Source organism: Telopea speciosissima, chromosome 3 (assembly GCF_018873765.1).
Source record: "Telopea speciosissima isolate NSW1024214 ecotype Mountain lineage chromosome 3, Tspe_v1, whole genome shotgun sequence".
NCBI lineage: Eukaryota > Viridiplantae > Streptophyta > Magnoliopsida > Proteales > Proteaceae > Telopea > Telopea speciosissima.
This window is the reverse complement of record NC_057918.1, coordinates 69,650,276-69,669,673: the sequence shown is the minus strand read 5'-3', so window position 1 is coordinate 69,669,673 and position 19,398 is coordinate 69,650,276. Positions and strand designations below refer to the sequence as shown.

The 19,398-nt window shown below is 36.8% G+C and overlaps 1 protein-coding gene across 1 annotated transcript; it reads right to left on the bottom strand.

The window, feature by feature from the left end:
- Positions 1-6,120: 6,120 nt before the first annotated feature.
- LOC122656252 (protein SULFUR DEFICIENCY-INDUCED 1-like) lies at positions 6,121-8,641 on the bottom strand. The gene is made up of 4 exons (XM_043850735.1): positions 8,519-8,641; positions 7,809-8,021; positions 7,562-7,717; positions 6,121-6,536 (listed from the first exon to the last, which is right to left on the bottom strand). The coding sequence occupies exons 1-4, from the start codon at positions 8,639-8,641 to the stop codon at positions 6,129-6,131; spliced, it is 900 nt and encodes a 299-aa protein (XP_043706670.1). The 3' UTR covers positions 6,121-6,128.
- Positions 8,642-19,398: the final 10,757 nt, after the last annotated feature.

The following is a 19,398-nucleotide window of genomic DNA, read 5'->3' as shown; positions in this document are numbered from 1 at the left end:
TTCAGAGGGGTGGGGCAATCATTTTGTCTCCCACTGCGTCTAAACTTGGGTGTGACGTGTGCCCCCAACCAAGAATAATTTCCCATAGGAAACTAGATACATAAAAATGTCGTACAAAAAAATTAAGAAAAGAGGAAAAGATCTTTACTTGGTGTTGTTTCCTACGCCTCTCACAGGGGGCATTGTTAGGTGACTCCTCTACCCTTGGGTAGATGTCCAGGCGTTTGTGTAGAGACCATGTAACCAAGTAGAGATCTCTTACCCTTAAGAAAAATACTTTTAGAATATCCAAAAATGGATGTCCGAGCTGTCAGGTGTTGAAATCTCCACCTAGCATTGCTACACTGCACACATTTAGGGAATTAGAGAGGACTATTTTCTATTCGCTTTGTAGCGTGTACTTCCCATTCATGGATTAAAGGATTGGGATCAATATCAGCAGTGGTTGATATCGATACTAGCTCGATTTAGTGGTACAAAAATCAGGGAGAGCAAAAAAAAAAAAGAATACCACCTGGTCGTGCCAGACACGCCGCACCTACGCCTTGACACAAGGGTGCACGAAATGATCACCACATCCTTGGTCAATTCTGGGGTTCCAAGGGGTGCGGCTGTCATTTCGTGTGCCCTTGTGTCAAGGCACAAGGGCAATGTGCGCTGCACGACCGGGTGGCATTCTCTATTATTGGTGAAGCTAATCTCAGTCCAGAAACTATTGTGGGGATTCTTCGACAGGTCATTTCGCCTTTGAAATGAGCCAGAATGTTCAAAAAATGCATACATCAGCGCAGTGGGTTTTGATTATAATAGAACTCGTCGAGAACTTCAATTTGATATGTATTTCGACATCTATTGGTTCATGTCCGAACCAGACCGGGTGAATCTCTAGGAGCAGTTTTGTACTTTTTGGGTTAGGGTTTTCTTATATAATGTTGTTATCTCTTTGAAAGATGCGTGAGAAGATTTGTATTTTACTTCATAGAAGTAGTGGAATCGTTCTATCACTCTGTAGATGTAGCTTCCTTCTTGGGGATGAACCACGAAAATCTTGTCTTGTGTGTTTATTCTTATCTTTCTCTTCGTTTTTCTTCTGTAAAATCACCAATCTAGATTATGTTTTTCTAACATTCTCTCTCCCCCACCTCGCCCCTAAAAAACAAAAAATATTGGTATCAAAATCTTGAAAAGTGAAAGTGTTCGTTCCAAGCCAATACGGATTGAGAGAACCTAAAACCTTTACCTAAAACTTGGTCCATGAGACGGCCCACTATCTCATGGACCTGGCCGGCCAATTAGTTTGACTGGTAATGTGACAAATGTGATTCCATCTAAGATCACGAATAGTCATGATGGCCAATCAGGATTCAGGAATCACAACTCCATCTATAATTGCAGCACATTACCACGCACGCTCTACTGGATGTAACATTATTAGGCTATAGCCCAATTTCATTCCCTCTCCTCGCCCATAGTAGTACACGATCCAGGCCTGCTCCATGTATCCACTGGCCCAATCATGATCCATAGAGTAGGGATGTAAACGGATTGAATTCGGTCGAATAGTGGCATTATCATATTCGTATCCGTTTATATTCGGATGGATTCGGATAATATCCTATCGGTATTCGGACGGATTCGGATAATTTTCGGATAATGATTTTTTGAATACAGGTTCTCCTAAATGGATATGAATGCAGATCGAATACGATTTTTCGACTATCCGTTGACATATTTACCGTTTTTATGATGAAGGTTAGGGTTGAAACTTGAGAGTTCAGTTATTACCCTTTCTTCTACTCTTCTTAGTCTTTTATTCTCTTACGTTTTTTTACTTTTGATTTTTTAATAGATATGTAATTCCATGTGGCACATTGCATAAAATAATATATATATAAACCAATAACAAATCTAGAAAAAGAATCACATTATCTTAACTTATATATTTATAAAAATAAGATAACAAAATCCAATAAGGTAACTTAAAAGGATAGACAAACGCAGAGTTATATTTCAGATATTTTATTACCGTTGGACTGCTAAACGAATCGGATAATAATCGGTCGGATAGGGGGATTATCATATTCGTATCCGATTAGTTTCGGACGAATTCGGATTCTCCTAAACGGATACGAACGCGGATCGAATACGGATTTACGAATATTCATTTACATCCCTACCATAGAGTGAGGTTTTGTGTCAAATTTTCGAATGGATTAAGATAGTTTCTAAAAACCGAATTTTTTAATACAAATTCCTTTAAACGGATATAAACATGAATTGAATATGGAGCTTTAACTATCCATTTACATCCCTAGTGGAGACTAGAGTGTGGAATCGTGAGTCTAGAGAGAGCGACATTGTGATTTCACTATTTACGTTGAGCGGTGGAAAACTAAAGAAGATGGAAATTTGAGAAGATGAAGGGTTGAATCCACTACCCCACAAGGATTGATGTTGAAATGTCGTATATGAAATTACATAGATTTCCTTATGAATCTTTTTTCATTTAATTTCTCGTTTAACTACTAGTAATATAGGAGAAGTGGTGAGGAAAGACACGCATAGCTTAGACCTTGTATCTAGTATGACCTCGAATAGAACTGATTGGAGGACGAAGATCCATGTACCTAACCCCATTTAGTTGGGATAAGGCTATTGTTGTTGTTGTTTATAAAAGTATTTTGGTATTATAAATTAATATTTATGATATTAATATGTAATCAAATTTTTATAGTGGGCCACCCTTAGGGCCAGGATAGCTCAACCCAGACCTTGTTTGGGCTTAGAGCGGCCCAAGGCGGGCTCGGGCCGTCAAGGCCAAACTTGCACCCCTAGAGCCAATCATGGTCAGCCCTGCCCGGCCTGACCTTGAGGGTAGATCAGGGTTGGCTTTTTTTTGCCTGGAGTCCAGCTCGGGCTGAGCCAAGGCCCAGCTAAGGGGACTCAAGGTTGAAAAAAATGTTGCAGCCCTAGATCTGTTGATATTCAGTTTGAAATTGAAATATTTGTATTGGCATCTGATTAATTTTCGAAAGAATTCGGATAGTTTCCAAAGATAAGTTTTTTGAATACAGATTACCTTAAAGGAATACGGGGAAAAAAAAAAATCGGATACAGAGTTTTGACTATCCATTTACATCCCTACAAATGGGCCAATAGTTTCATTGAATCGTATCTAAAATTTTCAACAAGCCAGGTTCTTTAAGACAACTAATTAAATTGACATTCATATTAGTTTGTTGTCACCAAAATAATGATGTGAGAAGTTGTAATCTTCTTTTGACTGCCCCTTGTCTTAATGGAAGAGTAAAAAAGGGAAAATGTTGGGTATGCTAGCCCTTAGTGGTATACCATAAGCTAGCACTCTATGTATCTACCTCTCTCTCTCTCTCTCTCTCTCTCTTCTTCTCTTTGAGAGGTAAGGGAGTCATTTCAAATGGAGGAAGAGAGAAATAGACACATAGCTAGGTGCTAGTTTAAAGTATACCGCTAGCATGCACATCCCTCTCCGATTATTAAAAAAAAGAGTTTCAAAATAATTTGAAAATAAGTTATCATTATTTCATTAGGCATGTGAAAAAAATAAAAACCACGGAGCCAAATTAGGGTCAGAACATTTTTAAATTTTGTTGATCGATGAATAATTCTAAACAAAGTCATAGTCATTGCTTCCTGTAAATTTCAGGTGGGCATGCTCTTCTTCCTCCATAAGTAACTTCATTTTTATGTGGGTTCTCTCTCTGTCTCTCTCTCTTTTTCTCTAACCTGTGAGAGGAGATTTAGGAGATCTAGTTGTAAGTTTAGTAACTTCATGTAGAAAAGCAAACAAATTAATCGAGGAAGACCAATAATAGTTATCTGATCATTCAATTCCCAAAACCCTGTTGTGGGGGAGTCTGGATCCTCTACTTTCGTCTGTCCTTACGTCTATGTGCATTCTACACACCATGGGGCACGTAAAGATCATCATATCCCTGCCCGAGTACCTTGCTTGAGCAGGGGTAAAGCAATCTTTGCGTGTCTCATTGTGTAAAGGGCACACACGGAAATAGAGACAGGCAAAACTGAAGGATGTCGATTCGTTGTGGGGAGCAAGTCAGGGAGGAAAATCAAGAATTATTCCAAGTAAAATAATAATATTATATATATCTATGTATCAATTATCTCCATGACTCCATACCTATACCATCATCCTGTATCACGAGTTCGACTGAGCTTTCATGCATAAATTCCTGCACAGATTAAGCTTGGAATCCTGGACCGGCATCCATTACTTTACCTTTTTTTTAATTTTTTGGTAGAAGCAGCCATTACTTTACTTAAATTGCAGTTATAATATAATATGTTGACTTGACCATTTGATTCTAGACAGCTTTAAATGATCAAATCATATCGCATCTTTCCACAATCTTTGGATTTTAGACTTTTAGGCTCTCAAAGTCGTGAGAATATAAAGGAGCCAGCCCCACTAATAAGCCAAAGATATTTATTGGATGTAATGCAACAGGTAAGCTAGGAATGGGCTTCTCATGATCGGGGTATTGGGTTGCATGTTCATACACTGCAGATCGTCGGATATACACTACACACCATGTCGAGTTACAGAAGAATCCCATCCTCTCCAACCGCCTTTGTATTAGTATTCAACGCTCATAAAATTTATTTTGGAAATATTTGAAAATAATTTTCTGTGGCCAATATTATCTTCTAGATGATGATCCCTTAAACTTGGAATGGTATCAAGTGGCATGCCATATTTTAATAGTGCCAAAAAAATCTATAAATTAATGTCCTTACCCACTCCCTATCATAGCCGTGTATTGATTCATTAATATTGTTTTAAGGGTCAACACTCATAAAAGGACGGCATTTTACTTTAACTGGTCTTTTATCTGATCCTTATTTTCTTGTACTTGGTTCCTTATTGTGCACTAGAACTCTTCTTCTAATTATTTTTTTGAGACACATCAATTCTGTTGCAGGGCGTGGTTCCCAAATGTCCCAACTCCCATGTCCTTTGATTTAATAAAATTTTTCCATTTTGCTAAAGTCTTGTAGAAACCTCTCTCCCTTTTTGTTTTTTCATCTTAACAAGGTCTGCCCTATTTTTGTTTTTAAATTCTGCAACAAGGACAATCTCCCTAGTGAAATTAATTATTCTTTAGTTCTTTATGAGCAATATGGGATAGGAACTAAAAATATATTCAAATAAAATGAAAAAAAAAAAAAAACTCAAATTCTTTGTTCATACTTTTAAAATTTTGTCAGTGCTTAAAACCTTAAACTATCCAACTTGAGGATTTTCCTTTTTTGAATAAAAAAATTTTATTTTTCATCAAAAGAAATTTTTTTAATTGAAGATTAAAATGGAGGCAAACAAGCCTAAAGACAGACTAAAGGCAAAAAAAACTAAAACTAAAAAAAAGGGACTCAGTCCTAAAACAAATTGGTGAGGACAACATGTCATTCGCTCACTCAAGAGAAATAATAAAAAAAAATACTACAGGGGATCTGTGAGGCACACCGAGGGGATCCTTGTCCTATTCGTTCATCGGGAGATCTCAGCATATAAACTAGGCCGATCAAGAGCCACACAGGAGGCCAAAAGAGCCTCCTCCTCTGTCGAAAAAGGAGATGGAATTTTTTGCAACCCCACTCTTAACTCCTTTTTAACATGATGATTTTCTATCGCCGCTTCTACAGCCTTAACACCAAAATTTGCATTCCATTGACTTCGAGTTTTACTAATAACTGGAGTTACCATATGAAAACCCACACGATCACCTCAAACAAAGAGACTTATGTGGGAAAACACAGATGACTTTATTAATTAAAATAAAAGGTTAACTAACATGAACAAGTAGAGAAGAAAATCGCCGAGATGATCGAATCCATAAAAAACAAACACTTTTATTGTTCAAAGTTCTTGCGACAAGAACAAAGGGTACCATGATCACCAACCAGTCATACATTACATCCACATGCCCCATTATTTGCCCATTATTTCTCCATTATTTACAAAGTATACCCTTACCTTAACTATTTTATTTCTTTTTAGAAAACTCACCTCAGCAATCTATCTACCACACGACACGGAGGGGAAGGGAAAAAAAAAAAACTCCACTCGATCAACAAGCTATCTGATCCCTAAATTGAGAGATTTCTTCGAAGATGGGAAGTCTCTTGGATCTGAAAGGAGTCCAATCGCTCAAAATCTGGTCAAGACCTTCTGTAAATATTTCTTCTAAGTTCTGACCCAATTGAGTTGATAAAAACTCGGCCGACTGCAGCGATTCCAACTCATGCAACAATTCTTCTGCACGACTTCTTGATTTTGAATCTTCTAAACCAGTAATTCTACATTGCAGGACATCTTCAAGAACAAATCGAGCTTCATCATATCTCCCCTGTTTGATTAGGCATAGCCCCAAGTTGCAGGCCTTGTTTGCGTCTGGTTCGATCAACTGTGCTTTTCGATATACTACCTCTGCAGCCAGATAGTTCATTTGTTGCATGTAAGTCCAACCTAGATTGCCCTGCATTTCAATTATACCAATGCAAAATATTAGGTACTTGATCGATACGTCAAAAGTTTCAGAGCCGTTAAATAAAACTCTTTAATCTATCCCATGTTAAGCTGACCAAATCTGGCACCCATACAACTCCCCGTGGATAGGGGGACGGCTTACTTTTTTAGCTACAGGATATATTACATTTTCTACATATATGAAAGCTAATTTGGTTAGCATCCGCACGGGCCTAGATCATGCATCAAGTATGGGGTTGAAGATTAAAGAAATATAGTGTTTAAATCAAAAGATCACTGATGTTCTTCCATCCCCAACCAATTTCCCGTGGCCGTGGGAACTTATTAAAGATTTAGTTTATTTTTCTGATTTTTATCAGGATATCTGCTTTAACAAGCAAGGAGATTCTTTTTGTATAAGCAGTCAATCTGGCTCAACATGCCCAGACTAAAAATATTGTATATTTCTTATATTTTGGTTTTTTCTCATCAAAAAAGAAAAAGAAAAAGATTAGACTCAAATTGTCTTGGTGAGCTTGCCCAAAGATGGGTTACTCGAATTTCTAATGTTGGGATTTAGGTAGAACTATCCTTAAATATTTACTTTCGCGCGTGAAACCCAATAATCTTCTTTGAAAATTAAGATCTTTCCCAAGGGATTTTTCTCAAAACCGAAACCCAACAATTTCTTTGGGAAATTAAGATCTTCTCTAAAGAATTTTTCTCAAATCCACATCGGTAGCTCAATTTGAAGACTAATAGGTACTTGGGCACCGTCTCTTAACTTAAGGTTGTGACAGACTACGATGTGACAACCACACCTTGAACGATGAAGTCTGAGAAGATCTCCAGTACCTCCCGCTGGAGAGTACAAGTATCGTCCAAGGCCCTACAGGCTACAGGAACAGTCACATGGAATCCACAGTGGGACCACTCATAGGTGCCCAAGTTCTACCCCTTTTCGGCTATGATAAAATTTTGCAAATTTGAGAGTCTACACAGGATAGAAGTAGAAGAGTAGAAATTAATACGTACAAGTATCCTGGAAGTCTCTTGCTTGATGGAAACCTGGAACTTCCTTCCATGAGAGCGTGCAGTCTTGGTGGGTTTGCCATTAAAGGCCTCCCCTTGATATATAAGCCTAAGCTTCTGCTTTAACAAGTCAATCTGTTCATCTAATCTTCCACATTTCTGTCAAGATCGATTATTTTCATCAACAACTCATTAAATAAAACCTCTTAATTGGGAGTATTGTGAGGGATTATTGATTTAGATTTAATACCTTATATAAGTCGATTAGAACATTATCCAATGACTCCTGTGCTTGTCTGGAACAACGATTCCTAAAGGATTTAATGGCTTCAATGGCTTCTTCAGCTCTTTCTTGCTGTTTCATCACCACAGCCATGTCTTTGAGTGCACTATCTACTCTATCTCCTGCGTTAATTGCTTTCCAGAATAAAACTATCGCACCTTCTGGATCCTTCAAGACCAACTGCAAATTCCCAAAACACCAAACCATAATCAGTAAAGAAAAGGTCAAAAGTGAAACCGTCAAAGAGAGATGAGATCCGAAAACTGGGTGGGCATCGCTGAGTCACGACTCAATTTGCAGAATTGTATTTGAGTTGAGAAATTAAGAAAAGGAAATCTTGAAATGGAATTTCTGATGAAATTCTGTTGAAACAAACCAAACAGCAAATACAAAACCAACAGAAAACTTTCTCCTTAAACAAAATTAAAGCTTTCGAAAACCCAACTTATAACTAATCGAAACCAAGATAGAAAGTTTCGGAAACAGGAAAACTGTGTTTCTTTTCTTCCCAGATATCTCTAACGCAAGAAAATCGCTTTTGAAAAAGAAAAAGAAAAAAACCCCAGAAAACCATTTCAAGAGTAATCTAGATATTCCAAAACCAAAAATTGTAGATCAAACGCAGAAAGGCAAAAAAAAAAAAAGAAAATGAAACTTTTTCTTGTTATAGAGAGGACCTGAGCATATTTGGCGCGAACGTAAGGACTATCTCCGGAAGGAACCTTGTGGATAACATGGAAAGGGTCCTTATTCCCTCCTTTTCTTGAACTCATCTTCCTATTCCCGCCTCCACCTTGCATCAATGCCTCTGTTTCTCTTTAGTGGAATCGAAAGGGAGAGTTATTAGTGAGAACAAGAGGGGATTCTCTGAGATGATCAAAGAACTAAATAAAAGCTTTTACGTGGATAAGTAGACAAGAGAGCGATGTGAGAATGGAAGAAAATTATATATAAGGAAAAATCTTGGAAAGTGAACCTAGACACTATCCCGTCCCCCTTCTATTTCTCTTATCTCTCTCTGTCTTTCTCTGTTTTCGCTAACTATATAAATAGTTCCAGCAAAGTCGTCCTGGCTACCTGGGGCTTCCTATAATAAAATTCGCCCGCCACCATTTTGTCTTGACACGTATCTCTCCTACTTCAGAATTCAGCCTTTACAATTCTACGTTTTCTATATCGTTCCATACACTTGGGTTGTAATTGGTATGCATTCTTGGAATACATATTTCATGTTGATTTCGTATTCTTTGATTATAAACATAGTTGTTTTTGTCGTCTGAGAATGTAAAATTGATCTGAAATGCATTCCAAAAATGCATATAAAACGCAGCCGAATTCATGTATTAAAAAATTCATATAAACATATGGAGAAAAGATCTCTCCTTGATCTATGACTTAAATGACATAATCCCCTATAATACAAAGAGTATTTGAAATATTCTTCAAGAGGAACCGTTAGATTAAGCCACCAGTCAGATTCGATCTCTAGATAAACCCAAATTTTTCTTGATAGTTAAACCAATTTTATTAAAAAATAACGGAAAAAAAATAAATATGGGAAAGGGTTCCTAAAGAAGTAGCGTGGCTCATACGTCAGCACAGGGTCAATAGGAGTACTTGTGAAAGCATTCAAAAGGGTAGGATGGTCATTTCACTCCCTTTTTATGTTTGGATGTAATTGTCTTTCAAGGCTTTTTTTCCAAGAAAACATATGTGAGAGTGTTCTTTGTGGAGGACCGTAGAGATCACGTGCGTATAACAACCAATGAGAGTGTCCAAACTAACATCTTACGGATGAGATTTCGACCTTTCACAGGGGCGAAACAATAATTTCACCCACACTGTGTCTAAGCGTGGCCCTTATGTCTCCCACAGATAACTTTTCTCCAAACATATTTACACGACCACAGGGGAGGGATCCCTAACCTCCTGATAAGGACAGAACCTAAAGGAGGAAAAGGCCCCAAAGTCCAACATGTGCAAGAAACCAAACTAAGTTATGTAGAACAAATCTAGAAATGATGCGCATCATCAATCTTTGTGTTAACTTGGACGCTAAAACGGGCAGATTCAGTGGAGCCCATCTGGACCAAACATCCATGTTGATATTTGGCAGGAAGGATATGTAAGTTGTTTTTAAGTGTATCTAGACACCCTTCTAGATCCTATACACACGAGAAGTCGATCTAATGTCAGAAAATTTGGCAATAAGATCATTAATGTATTTTACCATTTTATTGGGAAAAAGAAAAAAAAAGGTAAGATTTTTTTTAATTGATCGGTGTATATATGCATTTAGCTCGTTCGAGTGAGCTCAGCACGTTCAGGGTGTATACAGTCGTTGAGCTATGCAACACACATTTCTAGGCATGCACTAAGATGTGTGCGGCACAGCTCAACCATTAGATGTCCCCTGGGCACGCCATCGATACTGGGCTCCCTGGAGAAGATCTTGATACTGTATATATTGAGAATTAGATTGAACTGATAAAGAGCCAATTCATATATATCCTAAATTAATAAGTCCAGCATGGGATGGTGGGTCAGACCATGACTATTAATGGATACTCTAATTCAAAGAGTTAGGTGATCGTCTGGGACTTTAATGTGAAATATTGCTAGCTGATAGTTTTGATACTAGGGGCCGGTTACCTAATCCTTCTTAATTATTCAATGATTAACAGTAAATCCTGATAAGTTCAATGTTTCGAGAGTTATTACATCAGTGATTACTTACTCAATCAAATCAAATAATAGAAGAGTGTACCTAGGTAGTGGTATTTACATAAAAATGCTCTCCAATGTATTGTGTTACCATACATATGATGTGGAACAAAGAAAATTTAAAAAAACCATTAGGGAAAGATAACGCTATCTAGTCATGCAGCGCACGCAGCCTCTGCACCCTGACACAGAGGCGTGCGAAATGACCATTGCACCTCTTGGAACCTTGAAAATGATCAAGAGTGCAGTGGTCATTTTGCGTGCCCCTATGTCAAGGAGTATGGGCTATTACATGTTCTCATATGGGAGAGAATCCAAGTTCCCATATTTGAGTTGATTCCAATCTCTTTTTATTTTTATTTTATTTTCTTTCCTTATCTCAAAGGGAGTCAATCCCACCTCTTGTATTCATTATAAAATCTCAATTCATTCTCAACATTCTAGATTTATTATGGTGTGTCTAGCACGACCGGGTGGCATTCTTTCTCTCTTATTATTATTATTATGCATATCATGTCATTGAACTTTTACTTATGGTACATGATGTAGAGAAGATTTTTGAAGAATTTGTGGATTCGCTAAATCGGTAGAAATCCACCGATTAGGTCAAAATTACTGATTTTTCAGCCAAATTCCGAGGACCATAACTTTTGAATTGGGTGAAGTTATGGGAGCCATAATACTAATATCCAAATGGAAGCCAATGCTCTACGACACTTTGACAATCCAAATGATGAGTCATGCGACTAGACTGGGGGCAAATTCGAACGTTTAAGGGGTGCACTAGGCCTCCAAAGTTTTGTTTGTGATTTAGAGATACTAGTTTCCTATTTTATTTTGGGGCAAAAGAATGCACGCAGAGGCATTGGTATGGATGCGATTTTCGATTTCACTAGGGGTTGAACGGTCTCTTTGCGCACAAAGATAATAATTTAATTGTATTTAGGCGCATGAACCACGCAAATCACGTGACCGGTTAGTGTTCCTTCTTTTTTTTTTTTTTTTTTTTTTTGATGAAAGTGTAATCACACAATTCACACACTAATCCCAAAAAGTTAGCCGACTTTTAGGACCGTGAAATGGTGGATATACACAACTCACACCCGATGTGGGACTAAACCCACGCACCCAACACAGCTTCTTTTTTTTAATTTTTTATGAAAGTGTAATCACACAAACCACAAACCAATCCCAAAAAGTGAATCAACATTTAGGACCATAGAAGGACGAATATACACAACACACACCACACTCACACACACCCGATGTGGGACTCAACCCACGCACCCAGTTAGTGTTCTTTTTCCCTTTATTTTATTTCCTGTTTTATTTCGTTTTTCTTGCTTTGTTAATTGTATGTAACCTTCTTATATAAATGTCATTTTGAAAGACATCTAAAAGTTTATGAACAAAATACATTCTATTTTCATTCCCTATAGCACCAAAAAAAAAGAAGACATAACCCTACAATTGTGAAAGAAAAATAAGTCGATTACAATTTCAATGTAACCAACTTATGCACAAATAAAAAAGAGCGAATAAAAGCTTAAGCAAACAAATGGATGCTACTTCACCAAATCTTTTTTAACTAAGTCAAAAAGTGATTCTTCTGAACCTTGTTCCAACGTTAATAAATTTATTTCATCAAAAAGATCTTACAATGTAAACATATCTTCTTGGATAAGAAAAATGCCTATTCCACACAAGGTACGTACGTGTTTGCCTTTTTGAGTCTTAGTGACTTTGTGAATATTTTTAAGTCTCCCATGCAATAAAATCTTTGTTACTGTTTGCTACTCGGTGAGGACTGAGGAGCTCAATAGACTTCCATTGTATGTATATGGTTGGTAATCCAAGATCAATAAATCTTTAGGGATTGAGTTTTTCTTAAGCCACGGTGAATGATAACAGAGCCTCAGATGCATGTGGAGGGGTATTTTGGAGAATATATTAAAAAATCTTATAGGGATTTGTGAATCCTAGGTGAACCTTCACTGCGTGGTGAAGGAAAACGTTATCCAAACTTTAAATTGTGAACAAAGAAACACATGTTTTGGGTAGAAGCCACTAGCTACCTAGTTCCCTAGCTCTTGCATTGCATTATATTTTGCTTATTAGTGAGGCATCTTAATTTGCATCTTTACTATGAGAGTTTATATTAGTCTAAACTCTAAAATTTAGAAGAAAAAAAAGAGAAGACGGTATTGTCTGGCACAACTGGGTGGCGTTCTTTCTCTCATGACCACCACACATGACCACCACACCTATCCCTGGTCATTTGAGAGAAGAACGCCACCTAATCGTGCCAGACATACCGCAAAATGACCACCGAATCCCTGATCATTTTTGAGGTTCCAAGGGATGCGTCAGTCATTAATTTCGCATGCCCCTCGCTTCTGAGTTCTCTTCCTCTTATTTATTTATTTCTATTTTCTCTGGAATCATGGTGAAGGGTCATTTGTAGGTGAGTGTGGGTTCAGCTAACTAAGGAGATTTTTTCCACACAATCGGGTGACTTTTAATTTATAGTAATAGTCCTTAAAGGAACTGAGAAAAAGAGCTTTAATTAAATAGTTAATTAATAGAATTTAATATTAAGCATTGAATCTTCAGTAGTTCTTTTTTTTTTTTTTTGGGATTTTACACACCCTTGTGAGTAATACAGAACTTCTATGGCGCGCTGCCTTGTACTGCACAAACACAGGGCCATGCACAATGGCCACCTTACCCCTTCTCTCATAATATTGTCTTTCTAGACAATTTATCCTTTGACTTGTCGTTCTACCATTGCCGGCATCTGGGAGGCTAGGCAATTATTGGGTGTTTCCAACTCCCATGACAATTGGATATTAATGCTGACCGTCCAAAGTCGAATAATTAATGAAAACACTCTAAACAATTGCATAGAATAGATCATGCGTGCTAGTGGATGCCAATCCAATGATAAAATGAATGCATGTGTCTGATATGGCATAGTATTGACCATGTCCAAATATGAGATCTATATATTACTAATCTTTTTTTTAAAGGGAAAAGAAAGCTGACCACATTAATCAAAAGAGTTTTGTTTTTATTTGATAATAATAAATTTTATTGCAAAATGGGGCAAGAGGAGCACAAGGCATCTTGATTACAAAGATCAAGCAACCAAGGAATAAGAACATCTGTAGAATATAATTGGGAAATCAGGTTTTGACTTGTGTGAATTACTCGAGTCAAGTCAAATCAACATGAAACTTTGTCAAGAGTCATGAAAACTCGCATAGGTTTAAAAAATGAACATACCAGGTTTTAGTCGATCCAAATTTCGTTGATTCAATATTTTTTAATTTCCCAAGTCATGAGAAACTCATCGAGCCTTTTTTTATTGGATCATATATTATTCATAGATCATAAATTTGACCAACAATCCCTTAAACAAAAACATAGAACTTGTATTCAATATCTTCAATATTACCCTTCTTGTGTTTTTTTTCTCCTTTTCACCGGTGAAGCAACCATAGCCTTAGTCCTTCCTCACTCTGAGAAGAAGAAGTAAGATATTAATTTTTTTTTTTTTAAAACACGACTCACCCTAATCAAGTTTGACTCGGCCAACCCTCACCAGGTTTTTGAAAAAGGAGAATCAACTAAAAAAACATAGTTTTCCAACTATGATATATAATAAATTATAATGTAGATATTTTCACCCCTAAATAATCTCATTCAATTATGTATAGAGATCTATGGGACGATTTTTTTTTATTTTCTATTTTTTGCAAGGTGAGGGAGGGGTAGGGCATACATAAGTTGTCCAAGACTACCTAACAACGTAGAGTATATTATAGTACATGGAATAAGGTATATTACAAGAGATGGGAGGAAGAGAGGGCTTGGGAGACGCATCTTAATGCATGCTGTGAAGATTGAAAAGTCGATCATTTGACCTCTTGGGAGCCTTCCAAGGTATTAGCAGGAGTACCAACCAATTGCACTAGCAATTGTCTTCTTATCATCAGATTTTTCTATACTAGAAATGGATTAATATGTAGCCATTTGGCCACTATGTTAGACTGCCTATATTCATAAATCACACAGATGGAAAACAAAAAATCCCAAATTTTTTTTTTGGGGTGCAATTCAAGGGCCGATTGGCCATAAGGCCCCACAAAGAGGCAAGGAGGAGACCTACAAGGGATCAAATATGGTACCCATAGGGCTCCACTTCTTGGAAAGCAAGTAAATGTGGACTTGGTGCCACTAAGGAGACTTGAACCACCGATCAAGCTCTTGACGCAGTTCTCCCAAAGGAGTGGCGAACCACCAAGGCAAATCCTGAATCGGCGAGCCAGTGATGCTGAGATGGTCAGAGTTAAACAACCAATATTTAATTGGAATTCATCAAGACCATAACAAAAAAATAAATTTGAGTCCTATGGAAATATTTGGTGAGATGAATGGATTTACAAGTAAACTTGGTCTTATAACCTATTCAAAAGACAAATATTTTATAAGTAAGCTTCATTTATTCTAGGGTAAAGTAATAGAAATAATCTTCAAAAAAAAATAAAATTCATATGCTAAAGATGAAACATAGAATACCAAAGATTGGAACATAGAAATTGGCACCAACAGTGGCATTAAGAATGAACAACAAAGGATAACAACGATTTACAAAAGAAAAAATGAAAGAGAATCCACAATACCATCTCTCTCCTCCACAGCCCTCTCTTAATTATTTGTAATTGTTGCCATTTAGTCACAATTGTGAAAGCAAATTCTATAAAGTATTGATTGTTATAGGAACTTGTTTCTTTAGAGATATCGGCGGAGCCTTGACTTAGTGCATGTAATTCAGGAGTCTCTTCTTTCTGTTTTTCTGGATGTATCTCGTATGAATTAGATAAGCGGTGTTGTGTGTAGGTGTATACTTCCCAAACATAGCCCCAGTTGGTGTTATTTCTTCCATAATTTTTATTAAAAGAAAACAAAAATATACAAACTCCCCCCTTTTTTTTTTGTTAATAAAAAAATTATTAAACCCAAAATAAAAAATATAAAAAAAAGAATTACACAACACCAAGCTCAGAAAACAGCATCGACAGAAAAAAAAAATCAGCACCAAAGGTGCGAAACAAGAAATAGCCTGAGAATTAACACGAGCTATGGGAGAAGGCATAGCAAAAAGACATGACTAGCTAGCCTGAGAAGAGAAGTTAGAGGGTTAAGAGGGGGAGTCTTCTAAGCAGTGTTTGGTATGCATTCCTAACATGCATTCTAAGTCGATTTCGCATTCTTGAATGACGAGACAACCCACTAAATTTAATGGGTTATCTCGTCTTCCAACCTTGTCATGACAAAAGATTAAAGCTCTAATGAAAGGTTGGAAGACGAGATAATCCATTAAAATCCTCTACAGTACCCGATGGGGTGGTAGTGCACATCCGACAGCACAGCAGAGGCCATGTGTGCCATGTGTGCCACGTGAGCTCTGCTGTGCCGTCGGATGTATACTATCGCCCGCCGGTATTGCAGAGGATCCTGATCCCTAAATTTCTTATGTTCTCAATGTAGAGATTACTGTTTTTCAATGATAAATAAAAACTTGTCACATCAAGCCTCCCCATTGATTAAATCATCATCCCATTTTACCACTCCTGGTAACAAGACCGTTTAATTTGATATTTTGGGTAAAAGTTTAATGCCCAAACATATAGACATTTATTTTAGTATAATATGCTCATATCAGCAGGACTTTTATTAGATATACAACTTGATCAGACTCAGTACGAATTGAATCGGGTTTAGTAAAATCGGCCTTGATCCAACTTTAAAGAGAGAGAGAGAGAGAGAGTGTATTGAACATTGAATATACCCTTGAGTTGTTGCAGACTAATGATCGTTGAAACTTCCTCTCTATGTCTGAACTCTGAAGTCTGTACCTGAAAGTCCTAAAGTCAACTTAAAAATTCAGGAAGTGGGAGTTTTTTTTTTTTTTTGTTTTTTTTTATTGGATGAGAAGAAAGCGAGAACTTGAAGATTCGAACACCTGACCTGAACACCTGACCTCCAACATCTTACAACTGCCAGCGCCATCTGAGCTACTCGCTCAGCCCCAAGTGGAGGTTAATTAGTTAAAAAAAAAATAAAGGTTATCAGGGATTAATGAATAAACAAAGAAGAAAAACAATTAAAAATAACTAATAACAAAACACAAGGGAGAGAGAGAAAGAGAAGAAAAAAATTGGTTTAGAGGACGTTGCCCGTATTGTTTCTGCCACACGTCTGTTGACAAACGTAATGGACAGCAACTGCTGTCCTAGTACAAGGATACGATCCGGACTCGTTCTATTTTTACTGTCGTCATAAATAATATTCAGCAATGGAAATCATTTTTACCATCGTGGTTATGGCAATTGACTATCCAATTGAGGTCGGTTGAGAGTTTTCAATGTGAAATGGCTATTCATACTTAGATGTTAATTTCTTCTTAGTTACTAATCCAATATGAGCTTAAGTCACATGCAATCTTAAGGTCTATGCTTTGAAAATATACAATGAAGTTTTTTATTATAATATAATAATGATCTTTCTTAAATCTTAAGATGTACTTATGAATTAAACAAGAAAATTTGTATAGCTCATTCTAGAAGCCTAGGGGACTTTACAGGTACAGGTTCCATATCTTTATAAACTTTGAAGTTTCAATCTCTTTGTAAATAAATCACCACCCGTTAGGGTATTATCTGAATGGAGATGGAAACACAACAGAAGAGGATCTCGTATGGATTTGGTTATAAGCTTTCACGAACTCGAACAATCTTCTTCAATCTCTAGATATCTTAAAAGGTTTTTCCATAAAGAATTCTACACTATAAATCTTTGGGATCACAGTATTTGTTGGAAAACTTTGAAGAGAAACTTAAAGGGCTTGAACATTATCTCCTATCTTAAAGGAGATAACCCCGCACCACCGAATCAGGTAGTATCCTCGATCGAATTAAGACACAAGGGGAAGATCACTCGTTGAACGACTGACCTCCAGTGGTTTATAGCAAGCATGTGGCTACCCTCCAAAGGGATACCGTCAAACCGGGTTCAATTAACACTCTCAAATTAGAAGGTACTTGTAACTTGGGGTAGCTAAAAGGCACTTGAATCTCTTTTTATTGCTTCTTTTTTTTTTTCAATGAGAGAACTACTCAAGTATGTAAAGAAGATTGGTCAAAAAAAACAAGCATTTTTGATGATTTGATAATGGCCGCTAATAACTTATCCCATGCGCCAAGCAAAAAGTTGGGAGAGACTTTTCTTTTGCAGATAGTCAAACCAGCTGTTTAACCTTACATAAAATAAAAAATGGCAACATATTTCTTTTGTTATGAATCTGAAAAGACACATTTTGTGTATTTTTGGTTAGTCAAAAAAGAATTGAAGCTTTATATATAGACTTTTACTCTACCATTAATGGTTGATAGGTATAGTCAAGATATTATAAGATTTTGAATCTGAACATAACTATTGGTTATGGAGAGTGGAATAATTGTTGTTTGCTCTTTGCGGCTTCTAGACAAGGTTTATTTCGTACTGTTTTCTGGTTGGTCAAGAAGAGGATTTAGGTTTTGCATCTGGGATACTGCTTGTGGCAGTTAAAAGGCATTTGAATTTCTTTTTATGTCAAGAAGATTTGGTAAAAAAAACAAGCATTTTTGATGATTTGATTGATAATTGCCGCTAATAACTTATCCCATGCGCCAAGCAAAAAAGTTGGGAGAGACTTTTCTTTTCCACTTCTCCTGCAGATGGTCAAACCGGCTGTTTAACCTTATATAACATCAAAAAATGGCAACATATTTCTATTGTTATGAATCTGAAAAGACACATTTTGTGTATTTTTGGTTAGTCAAAAAAGAATTGAAGCTTTATATATAGACTTTTATTCTACCATTAATGGTTGATAGGTATAGTCAAGATATTATAAGATTTTGAAAATCGCCCGCCACGATTTTGTCTTGACACGTATCTCTCCTACTTCAGAATTCACCTTTTACAATTCTACATTTTCTATATCGTTCTATACACTTGGACTGTATTTGGTAGACAGTCTTGGAATGTATTTTGATAAAAATAGTTATTTTTGTCATCGGAGAATGCGAAATCGACTTGAAATGTATTTCAAAAATACATATAAAACACAGCCGAATTCATGTATTAGAAAATTCATATAAACATATGGGGAAAAGATCTCTCCTTGATCTATGACCTAAATGACATAATTATTTCTCCTATAAAACAAAGAGTATTTGAAATATTTTTCAGAGGAACCGTTTGGTTAAGCCACCAGTCAAATTCTATGGATAAACCCAATTTTTTCTTGATAATTAAACCAACTTTATTAAAAAATAATGGGAAAGGGTTCCTACAGAAGTACCGTGGCTCATACGTCAGCATAGGGGTCAAGAGGAGTGCATGTGAAACCATAAAAAAAGGTGGGATTTCTACCTTTCATAAGGGGTAGGATGGTCATTTCACTCCCTTTTATGTTTGGGTGTAATTGTCTTTTACGTTTTTTTCCAAAAATATATGTGGGAGTGTTCTCTGTGGAAGATCGTAGGAGTCATGTGCGTACGATAGCCAATGAGAATGCCCACACTAACATCTTGGGAGTAAAATTTCCACCTTTCATTGAGGCGATGCGATCATTTCACCCACAGTGTGTCTAAGGGTGGCCCTTATGTCTCCCAAAGAGAACTTTTCTCCAAAAATATTTATACAACCACAGGGAGGGATCCCTACTCTCCTGATGAGGACAGAAACTAAAGGAGGAAAAGGACCCAATGGCCAACATGTGCAA